Below are 11,061 nucleotides of genomic sequence, written 5' to 3' on the forward strand. Positions count from 1 at the left end.
ATACATTTTGGTTCAGATTCCTACTGCTCTTTAATTCCTGAAAATCCTCTTTGCTTCTTCTACATAAAATAAACTTTGTTTCCTTCAAAATTTTGTCGTCAGTGAAAGCTTCATCAGCCATTGCAGCTTTCTTAAACTCAACCTGCAGTTCTTAACTTTTTTTATCTCTTGCAAATCTTCTTAGACTCTCAATTTTTAATCTTCTTGTCAATATCTTGCTTTTTCTTCAAAGTCTTCTATATTTTTAGATCTCAGCAATCTTGCATTTTAGCCTTTATCCGAGCAAAATCTTTAAGTCTGAGCACTCTGTCTTTCAAAGCTTCTTGTCTTCTGTTTTCTCTTCTTGAGCTCTAATTTTCTGCTTTTGTCTTCTCTTCTTTACCTACTTAATCAGACTGATTTTCCTTTCTTGTCTTCTTGCTTTCTCTACATTAACAAAATAGACTCTGATTTTCAGCCCATTCCTTGTCTTCTTTTCTTTCTCTTCATAAAATCTGTTTTTCCTTTTTCTTGTCATCTTCATTATTTTTCTTCTTGAGTGCTCTGTCTTTCAGCTTGTCTGTGTCTCTTTAATTTCTCTCTTGAGCGCTCTGTCTTTTTCATGTCTTCATTCTTTCACTTTCTCAAGTCCTCTCTCTGTTTTCAGCTTCTTTGTCTCAACAACCATGTCTCTTCTTCAGCTCTGTCTTTGAGTTTCTTGTCTTCTCTTCATTCTCCTCTTACCCTTGAAACTGTCTTCTCCTTCATGATCTAAATGTCTTCCTTTCTTTCTTAAGCTCTCTGTTTTTCATCCTAGTAAAACCTCTCTAGATAATTCTCAGTTTTCAGCTTCTTGTCTCGTTTACACTCTTACTTTTCTTCTTAAGCTCTCTGCTTTTCAGAAATTTCTTGTCTCTCTTGCTTTCTTTTAAGCTCTGGCTCATCATGATTTTCAGCTTCTTGTCTCTCTTGCTTACTAACTATGGAACAAATAATCTCTGTTTTAAAGCTGTTTTGTCTTCCATTCAATCGGACAGGCTTCTTGATGTGCTCACCATGAACAGCTTCTTGTCTTCCCTTGAACAGGTTTAATAATCTGTCTTTCAGCTTCTTGTCTTACTTCTTATTATGCTTAAACAAATAATAACTCTCAGATCTTAAGCTAAGAACTCTGTTTTGGAAAAATAATTAATCTTGTAAAAACTCAAAACTTATCTCATTCAAGCAGTTCTCTGTCTCCGATTCAGGGAGCTTGTTTTCGAAACAGTTTCTTTTCAGGTTCTTCTTCAACCACTGATCTTTCAGCTTGTCTTATTTTTTTCCTCATTCCTTTCCTTCTTAAATTCTCTGTCTTTCAGCGAATTGTCTTCTCTTGCTTTCTTTTCATCAAGCTCTCTGTCTTTCAGCTTCTGTCTTTTTTTTGTTCTTGTTATCTTCTTAAGTACCAGTGGCCTTTTGAAGACAGACACCTTCTCACTCTTCGACCATTTCTGTCTTTCAGCTTCTTGTCTCCTCCCTTCGGTTCTTTTGATAAGAGTCTGTCTTTCAGTTAAATTGTCTAAAATTTTTCATTTGTTTCTCTATTCTTAAGTTGTCTGGAAACCATTCAGTTTCTTGTCTTTCTTTATAACAATATGCAAAAAGATCTCTGTCTTTCAGCTTCTTGTTGAACTTTTTTCTTGTTTAAAAAAAGGAAATAAGTTCTCAGTTTTTAGCAGAAAGATTCTTGAATTTACCTAGAATTGACTCTTGAAGATAATGTCTGAAATAAGTTTCTTGAAAATATTGCTTTCTTTTCGGATATAGATCCCTGTCTTTCAGCTTATTGTCCAGGCTTTTTCTCTTGTTTTCCCTTCAGATGGTTTACCTCATATTTTAAGCTGGTTCATTCAATCTTCTCTTGATTTCTCTTCTTAAGACTCTCTGTAGATACAGCAAGATTCTTGATGTCTTAAATTCTTATATTCTTGCTTTCAAAATGGTTCAAGACTTCAGTAATTTGTCTTGAGTCAGACATCTTCTTATTTGAAAGTTTATGAAAGGGTAATCAAAAAAAATATCTTGCTTTGAAACATTTTGAAAAATCTCTGTTTTCAGTATTGTCTTCATGGTTTTCTACTTCTTAAGCTCAACAGATTTTTATTCTTGTCTTATTTCTTCTGGTTTTCTCTAGACTTTGCTCTCTGTTTTCAGGTAGATCATCTATTTTTAAAAAATTGTCTTTAACATTGTTCAGGAAGATGGATAAAAGAATTTTGCTCTTCTTAAGCTCTCTGTAGTGATTGCAGCTTTTTGTCTTTCTTGAAGCTTATTAATATCTGTGTTCAGCTTTTGTCTTAGCTGTATTCTTGCTTTGTGATTTGATTGCTGTCTTCAGTAATCATGTCTCTCTTGATTTCTCTCAGATGACACCAGAATTCAGAGAAATTGCTTGTCTTAGGAACTCTCTTGCTTTGTTTTAAATGGGCAGAGATTTTTGTATTTAACTCTGATAAATTTGAATCAATGAACTATGGTGCTTTTTCTGCTATATCATATAAAGCTCTAATAATCTCTCAATTCTTGTCAAGGAAGCAGTTCTCTTGCTGTGATGTTGAATAGGCTTTCCATCTTTAAGCTATTGGTCTTGCAAAGCAAAATGGGAATGTTGTTTCAGCACTTCAAAACAAGCTGAACACATTTTAGCTTTATCTTTTGTCTCTTGCTTGAATATTGCTTATAGCTCTCCTTTCACTTCCTGTCTTATTGCACTAGAGCTTTCTCTTCTTAAGCTCATCTGTCTTTCAGAAGTTTCTTGAATTGAACTTACTACTTCTCTAAATTTATTCTTGAAAGGAGAAGAGAACGCTACATCAGCATTCAGATTGAAGGAATTCCGAAAACATAATGGCCTTAAAAATATCTCTGTCTTTCAGCTTCCTGTCATTAATAGTGCCCAAAACTATACCAGGAACACTAGAAAGCACACAGGACATTAATCCACCTTCTCACCAGCATCGATAATCTGTTTTTCAATGCGCTACCAGCTCATCTGAACATCTTGAGTGAGCTTAGATGTGTTTAAGAATCTCTCAACTTTCATCTAAGATGCATCCCAGACCATCCAAGACTGGAAGATGCTCTCTGTCTTTCAGATCTTGTTTTCAATTCTCTTAGACATCAAAGCTCTCACACTAAGATTTGGGGCAACTTCTCTTGCTGTAAGGTCTTAAGTTCTCTGTCCTTCAGCTTCTTGTCTTCTTGCTTTCTCTTCATAAGTTCTCTGTCCTTCAGCTTCTTGTCTTCTCTATTCTTGCTTTCTCTTCTTAAGCTCTCGGTCATTCAGCTTCTTGTCTTCTCTTCTCTTGCTTTCTCTTCTTAAGCTCTCTGTCTTTCAGCTTCTTGTCCTAACTCTTCTTTTGCTTTTTCTTCATAAGCTCTCTGTCTTTCAGCTTCTTGTCTTCTCTTCTCTTGCTTTCACTTCATAAGCTCTCTGTCCTTCAGCATCTTGTCTTCTCTTCTCTTGCTTTCTCTTCATGATCTCTCTGTCCTTCAGCTTCTTGTCTTTTCTTCTCTTGCTTTCTCTTCTTAAGCTGTGTGTCTCTCAGCTTCTTGTGTTAACTCTTCTCTTACTTTCTCTTCATAATCTCTCTGTCTTTCAGCTTCTTATCTTCTCTTCTCTTGCTTTCTCTTCATAAGCTCTCTGTCCTTCAGCTTTTTGTCTTCTCTTCTCTTGCTTTCTCTTCTTAAACTCTCTGTCCTTCAGCTTCTTATCTTCTATTCTCTGTCTTTCTCTTCATAAGCTCTCCATCTTTCAGCTTCTTGCCTTCTCTTCTCCTGTTTTCTATTCATAAGCTCTCTGTCCTTCAGCTTCTTGTCTTCTCTTCTCTTGCTTTCTATTCTTAAGCTCTCTGTCCTTCAGCTTCTTGTCTTCTCTTCTCTTGCTTTCTATTCTTAAACTCTCTGTCCTTCAGCTTCTTATCTTCTATTCTCTGTCTTTCTCTTCATAAGCTCTCTATCTTTCAGCTTCTTATCTTCTCTTCTCTTGCTTTCTCTTCTTAAGCTCTCTGTCATTCATCTTCTTATATTCTCATCTCTTTCTTTCTCTTCATAATCTCTCTGTCCTTCAGCTTCTTATCTCCTTTTCACTTGCTTTCTCTTCGTAAGCTCTCCATCCTTCAGTTTCTTGTCTTCTCTTCTCTTGCCTTCTCTTCTTAAGCTCTCTGTCTTTCAGCTTCTTGTCTTTACTCTTCCTTTTTCTTCATAAGCTCTCTATCCTTCAGCTTCTTGTCCTCTCTTCTCTTGCCTTTCTTCTCTTGTTTTCTATTCATAAGCTCTCTGTCCTTCAGCTTCTTATCTTCTATTCTCTGTCTTTCTCCTCATAAGCTCTCTATCTTTCAGCTTCTTATCTTCTCTCCTCTTGCTTTCTCTTCTTAAGCTCTCTGTCATTCATCTCCTTATATTCTCATCTCTTTCTTTCTCTTCATAATCTCTCTGTTTTTTCATTTTATGCCTTCTCTTGCTTTCTCTTCGTAAGCTCTCCATCCTTCAGTTTCTTGTCTTCTCTTCTCTTGCCTTCTCTTCTTAAGCTCTCTGTCTTTAAGCTTCTTGTCTTCTCTTATCTTGCTTTCTCTTCTTAAGCTCTCTGTCCTTCAGCTTCTTGTCTTCTCTTCTCTTGCCTTCTCTTCTTAAGCTCTGTGTCCTTCAGCTTCTTGTCTTCTCTTCTCTTGCTTTCTCTTTTTAAGCTCTGTGTCCTTCAGCTTCTTGTTTTCTCTTGTCTTGCTTTCTCTTCTTAAGTTCTCTGATTTTCAGCTTCTTGTCCTTTTTTTATAGTTCATCACTGGCAAGGTGGGTTCTGTTTCAGCTTTTGCAAAGCTCTGTCTTCCGACCAGCCAATAAAGAATAACAGAATTTATTTCTGGTGATAGAAATTCTTGCTCACTGTAATTGGTTCAGATTCTGTCTTTCAGCTGCAGTCTTCAATTGGTTCTTCTTTTTAAGGTATCTGTCTTTCAGCCCTAGGAGAGTCTTACTCTTGCTTTTTCTTAAGTCTAGTTTTTATTCTTGTCTTTTTTATCTCTTGCTTTCTCTTCTTAAGCTCTCAATTTTTTATCTTCTTGTCTTCTCTTGCTTTTTCTTCTTAAGCTCTCTGTTTTTTCAGCTTCTTGTCTTCTCTTGCTTTCTCTTCTTGAGCACTCTGTCTTTCAGCTTCTTGTCTTCTCTTGTTTTCTCTTCTTGAGCTCTGTTTTTCTGCTTCTTGTCTTCTCTTGCTTTCTCTTCTTAATCTCTCTGTTTTCAGTTTCTTGTCTTCTCTTGCTTTCTCTTCTTAAGCTCTCCATCTTTTAGCTTCTTGTCTTACTTCTTCTCTTGCTTTCTCTTCTTAAGCTCTTCATCTTCCAGCTTCTTGTCTTACTTCTTCTCTTGCTTTCTCTTCTTAAGCTCTCCATCTTTCAGCTTCTTGTCTTACTTCTTCTCTTGCTTTCTCTTCTTAAGCTCTCCATCTTTCAGCTTCTTGTCTTCTTCTCTTGCTTTCTCTTCTTAAGCTCTCTGTTTTTCAGCTTCTTGTCTTCTCTTGCTTTTCTTCTTGAGTGCTCTGTCTTTCAGCTTCTTGTCTTCTCTTGCTTTCTCCTCTTGAGCGCTCTGTCTTTCAGCTTCATGTCTTCTCTTGCTTTCTCTTCTTAAGCTCTCTGTTTTTCAGCTTCTTGTCTTCTCTTGCCTTCTCTTCTTAAGCTCTCTGTCTTTCAGCTTCTTGTCTTACTTTTTCTCTTACTTTCTCTTCTTAAGCTCTCTGCTTTTCAGCTTCTTGTCTCTCTTGCTTTCTCTTCTTAAGCTCTCTATCTTTCAGCTTCTTGTCTCTCTTGCTTTCTCTTCTTAAGCTCTCTGTTTTTCAGCTTTTTGTCTTCCCTTGCTTTCTCTTCTTGAGTGCTCTGCCTTTCAGCTTCTTGTCTTCCCTTGCTTTCTCTTCTTAAGCTCTCTGTCTTTCAGCTTCTTGTCTTACTTCTTCTTTTGCATTCTCTTCTTAAGCTCTCTGTTTTTCTGCTTCTTGTCTCTCTTACTTTCTCTTCTTAAGCTCTCTGTCTTTCAGCTTTTGTCTTCTCTTTTTCTCTTAAACTCTTTCTTTTTCTTGTATTACTTCTCAACTTGCTTCTTTCAGCTTCTTGTTTCAGCTTTTTTCCTCTTACTTTCTCTTCTTAAGTTCTCTGTCTTTCAGCTTCTTGTCTTCTCTTGCTTTCTTTTCATGAGCTCTCTGTCTTTCAGCTTCCTGTCTTACTTTTTCTCTTTTTTCCTTTTCGATTCAGTTTCTGTTTTGTATCCATCTAACTCTTCTCCACTTTCTCTTCTTAGGTTCTCTGTCACCATGCTTCTTGTCTTCTGGGTTTTCTTTTCAAAAAAAGCTGTCTGTCCTTCAGCTTCTTGTCTCATTTTTTCCTCTTGCTTTCTCTTCTTAAGTTGTCTGTCTTTCAGTTTCTTGTCTTCTCTTGCTTTCTTTTCATAAGCTCTCTGTCTTTCAGCTTCTTGTCTTACTTTTTCTCTTGTTTTCCCTTCTTAAGTTCTCAGTTTTTCAGCTTCTTCTCTTCTCTTGCTTTCTCTTCTTAAGTTGTCTGTCTTTCAGTTTCTTGTCTTCTCTTGCTTTCTTTTCATGAGCTCCCTGTCTTTCAGCTTCTTGTCCTACTTTTTCTCTTGTTTTCCCTTCTTAAGTTTTCTGTTTTTCAGCTTCTCCTCTTCTCTTGATTTCTCTTCTTAAGCTCTCTGTCTATCAGCTTCTTGTCTTAACTCTTCTCTTGCTTTCTCTTCATAAGCTCTGTCTTTCAGCTTCTTGTCTTCTCTTCTCTTGCTTCTTCTTCTTTCAGCTTGTAGTCTTCTCTTGCTTTCTATTCTTAAGGTCTCTGTCTTTCAGCTTCTTGTCTTCTCTTGCTTTCTCTTCTTAAGCTCTCAGATTTTTTACCTTCTTGTCTTATTTCTTCTCTTGCTTTCTCTTCTTAAGCTCTCTGTCTTTCAGCTTGTAGTCTTCTCTTGCTCTCTATTTTTAAGGTCTCTGTCTTTCAGCTTCTTGTCCTCTCTTGCCTTCTCTTCTTAAGCTCTCTGTCTTTCAGCTTTTTGTCTTCTCTTGCCTTCTCTTATTAAGTTCTCTTGCGATCAGCTTTTGTCTTACTTCTTCTCTTGCTTTGTCTTCTTAATGTCTCTGTCTTTCAGTTTCTATGTCTTCTCTTGATTTCTCAAGAAGAACCATCTTTCAGCTTCTTGTCTTACTTCTTCTCTTGCTTTTTGTTTTAAGATTCCATCTTGTCTTACTTCTTCTCTTGCTTTCTCTTCTTAAGCTCTCCGTCTCTCAGCTTCTTGTCTTACTACTTCTCTTGCTTTCTCTTCTTAGGCTTTCCATCTTTAAGCTTCTTGTCTTACTTCTTCTCTTACTTTCTCTTCTTAAGCTCCCTTTCTTTCAGCTTCTTATCTTACTTTTTCTCTTGCTTTCTCTTCTTAAGCTCTCCTGTTTCACCTCCTTGTCTTACTTCTTCTCTTGCTTTCTCTTCTTAAGCTCTCTGTCTTTCAGGTTCTTGTCTTACTTCTTCTCTTGCTTTCTCTTCTTAAGCTCTCCGTCTTTCAGCTTCTTGACTTACTTCTTCTCTTGCCTTATCTTCTTAAGCTGTCTTTCAGCTTCCTGTCATCTCTTGCCTTCTCTACTTAAGCTCTCCGTCTTTCAGCTTCTTTTCTTACTTCTTCTATTGCCTTCTCTTCTTAAGCTCTCTGTTTTTCAGCTTCCTTTCTTATCTTGCCTTCTGTTCTTAAGCTCTCCATCTTTCAGCTTCCTGTCTTCTCTTGCCTTCTCTTCATAAGCTCTCTGTCTTTCAGCTTCTTGTTTTCTCTTGCTTTCTCTTCTTAAGCTCAATGTGCTTAAGATTTTTGTCTTCTCTTGCTTTCTCTTCTTAAGTTCTCTGTCCTTCAGCTTCTTGTCTTCTCTTGTTTTCTCTTCATAAGTTGTCTACCCATCAGCTGCTAGTATTCTCTTGCTTTCTCTTCTTAAACTCTCAGGTTTTATCTTCTTTTCTTCTCTTGCTTTCTCTTCTTAAGGTCTCTGTCTTCATCTTCTTGTCTTCTCTGGCTTTCTCTTCTTGAGCACTCTGTCCTTCAGCCTCTTGTCTTCTCTTGCTTTTTCTTCTTAAGCTCTCTGCTTTTCATCTTCCTGTCTTTTCTTACTTTCTCTTCTTAAGCTCGCCATCTTTAAGCCTCTTGACTTTCTTCTTCTGTTGCTTTCTCTTCTTAAGCTCTCCATCTTTAAGCTTCTTGTCTTACTGCACCTCTTGGGGTTAAGCTCTCTGAGGTTTTTAGCTTGTGTTACTTCTTCTCTTGCTTTCTCTTCTGGGGCGGTCTTCTTTCACCTCCTTGTCTTACCTCTTCTCTTTGCTTCGTTTTTGCCGGGGTCTTCCAGGCTCTCTGTCTTTCAGCAGGCCTTGAGGATGACTTTTCTTACTTTCTCTGTTCCACCAGGCCTGTTTTTCAACGCTTGTTCTCGCTTTGGTCCTCTTGAGCTCTTAGTCTTTCAGCTTCTTTTCTTACTTCTTCTCTTGCTTTCTCTTCCTAAGCTCTTTGTCTTTTAGCTTCTTGTGTTCTCTTGCTTTCTTTTCATCTTTTCATGAGCTCTGTCTTTCAGCTTCTTGTCTTTCTTGCTTTCTCTTCTTGAGCGCTGTCTTTCAGATTCTTGTCTTCTCTTGCTTTCTCTTCTTAAGCTCTGGCTCTACCACAGCTTCTTATCTTATCCTCTTGATCTCTAAGGGGCTCTCTGTTTTTCAGTTTCTTGTCTCTCTTACTTTCTCTTCTTAAGCTCTCTGTCTTTCATCTTCCTGACCCGCTTCTTCTCTTGCATTCTCTTCTTAAGCTCTCTGTGTTTCAGCTTCTTGTCTCTCTTGCTTTCTCTTTTTGAGCTCTTTGTCCTTCAGCTTCTTGTCTTCTCTTGCTTTCTCTTCTTAAGCTCTCTGTCTTTCAGATTCTTGTCTTATTTTTCTCTTGCTTTCTCTTCTTAAGTTATTTGTCTTTCAGCTTCTTGTCTTCTCTTGCTTTCTTTTCATATGCTCTCTGTGCTTTAAGCTTCTCTTATTTTTCTCTTGCTTTCTCTCCTTAAGTTCTCTGTTTTTCATTTTCTTGCCTTCTCTTGCTTTCTCTTTTTAAGCTCTCTGTTTGTCAGCTTCTTGTCTTAATTCTTCTCTTGCCTTCTCTTCTTAAGCTCTCTGTCTATCAGCTTCTTGTCTTAACTCTTCTTTTGCTTTCTCATCATAAGCTCTGTCTTTCAGCTTCTTATCTTCTCTTCTCTTGCTTCCTCTTCTTAAGCTCTCTGCCTATCAGCTTCTTGTCTTAAATCTTCTTTTGCTTTCTCTTCATAAGCTCTATCTTTCAGCTTCTTATCTTCTCTTTTCTTCTGTAAGGTGCTAGCGGACTGTCTGCGGGACTGAACTTGTCTTGCTGACTCTTCTTGGGCTTTCTCATCAAATGCTTTGCTTTCAACAGCATCAGAAATTCTCTTCTCTTGCTTTCTCTTCTTAAGATCTCTGTCTTTCAGCTTGCAGTCTTCTCTTTCTTTCTATTTTTGAGGTATCTGTCTTTCAGCTTCTTGCCTTCTCTGGCTGGGTCCCCAAGACAGGGCTCTCAGTTTTGACTTGTCTTAGAACTTCCTCTTGCTTTCTCTTCTTAAGCGCTCCTGTCTTGAACAGCTTGTAGTCTTTCCATCCCTTATTAACTCCTGGACGGTTTGATGGAGGTGGGTGTGTTGGCTCTTGGCTGCCTCTTCGATGTAAGAGCTCTCTGTCTTTCAGCTTTTTGGAATCTTGCCTTCCCTTCTTACACTTCTCGAAACTTTTCAGCTTTTGTGGGGCTTGGAGGACTCTTGCTTTGTCTTCTTAATGTCTCTGTCTTTCAGTTTCTTGTCTTCTCTTGCTTTTTTAGGTCCCCAGGATCTCCATCTTTGAGCCGCTGCTTCTTGTCTTACTTCTTCGTTCCTCTTGCCTTCTTCAAGGCTCTTCATCTTCCAACACTTGTCTTACTTTTCTCTTGCTTGATGGCTGCTCTCTTTGGTATGTCAGCTTCTTGTCAGGTACCTTGCTTTAAGATTTAAGAAGGTCCAATTTAGTGTCTTACTTCTGGCCCCTTTCTCTTCTTAGGCTCTCCATCTTTCAGCTTATTGTCTTAGGGTGAGTCTTGCTTTCTCTTCTTAAACTCTCCATGTTGAGCCGCTTGTCTTACAGGGTCTCCAGGAGCCTTCTTAAGGTTCCATCTTTTACCTTCTTGAGGGGGAGGCTTGCTTTTCTCTTCTTAGGCTTTCCATCTTTCAGATGCCCTTGTCTGTTCCATCTCTCTTTTTCTCTTCTTAAGCTCTCCATCTTTTAGCTTCTTGTCTTACTTAGTCTCTTGTTTATGCTTCTTGGGGGGCCCCGGGTCTTTCAGCTTCTTGTCTTACTTCTTCTCTTGCTTTCCGACAGAAGGTGTCCATACTGGTGGGGGCTTCTTGTCTGATTGGGTCTGGGTCTCTTGCTTAACGGAGAGACCGCAGGAGTATCGAGGGCGCTTGTCTCACCTCTTCTCTCGACCAGCAGGCCGAAGTCGCCCGAAAATCTTCTTGTCTTACTGGGGTTCCTTGTCCCTTGAAGTCCCTTAAGCTCTCCTCTTTCAGGAGCCTGGTGCCTTAGGAGAGGATGGGGTTTAAGCTTTGTGTCTTTCGGCCGGGTCTGGTGTCTGTCGGTCCTCTGTCTTGCTGGGAAGACTCTGACTTTCAGCTTCCTGTCTTCTCTTGCATCATCTTATTAGACGGTGTCCTTTCAGCTACTGTTTTTAGGCCCTGGGTTCTTGCTTTCTCTTCCTGCTGGCCTCCGTCTTTCAGTTTCTTGTATTACTTGAACAGCACCGTGAGGCAACGCATATTGGGTCGCCAGGTAGTGAGCCGGGCTCCGTTGCAATGTTGAGCGTTGCCTGTAGTGCGCAGGGTCTCCTAACTTGCTTTTCTGTTTGAAGGGCTGTCTGTCTTTCAGCTTCTTGTCTTCCTTTTCGAACCACTTTGTTTTCATATGCCCGGGTCCTCAGATTCCTCTTTTACTATTTTGGTCTCAGTCAGTCTCTGTT

General features: G+C 38.7%; 1 protein-coding gene across 1 annotated transcript; it reads right to left on the reverse strand.

Annotated features, from left to right (window-relative positions):
- Positions 1–9,274: 9,274 nt before the first annotated feature.
- Positions 9,275–10,325, reverse strand: LOC136844114 (uncharacterized). The gene is made up of 2 exons (XM_067113126.1): positions 10,227–10,325; positions 9,275–9,529 (listed from the first exon to the last, which is right to left on the reverse strand). The coding sequence occupies exons 1-2, from the start codon at positions 10,323–10,325 to the stop codon at positions 9,275–9,277; spliced, it is 354 nt and encodes a 117-aa protein (XP_066969227.1).
- Between the last annotated feature and the right edge of the window lie 736 nt (positions 10,326–11,061).

The sequence above is a fragment of the Macrobrachium rosenbergii genome, chromosome 12 (assembly GCF_040412425.1).
Source record: "Macrobrachium rosenbergii isolate ZJJX-2024 chromosome 12, ASM4041242v1, whole genome shotgun sequence".
NCBI classification, from domain to species: domain Eukaryota; kingdom Metazoa; phylum Arthropoda; class Malacostraca; order Decapoda; family Palaemonidae; genus Macrobrachium; species Macrobrachium rosenbergii.

Coding starts and splice junctions, on each gene's coding strand:
- LOC136844114 (XM_067113126.1), bottom strand. CDS start 10,325: ATGGAGAGCTTAAGAAGAGAAAAAGAGAGATGGAACAGACAAGGGCAT. Junction 9,530..10,226: donor CAAGCCTCCCCCTCAAGAAG/GTAAAAGATGGA, acceptor CCTCAAAAATAG/AAAGAAAGAGAAGACTGCAA.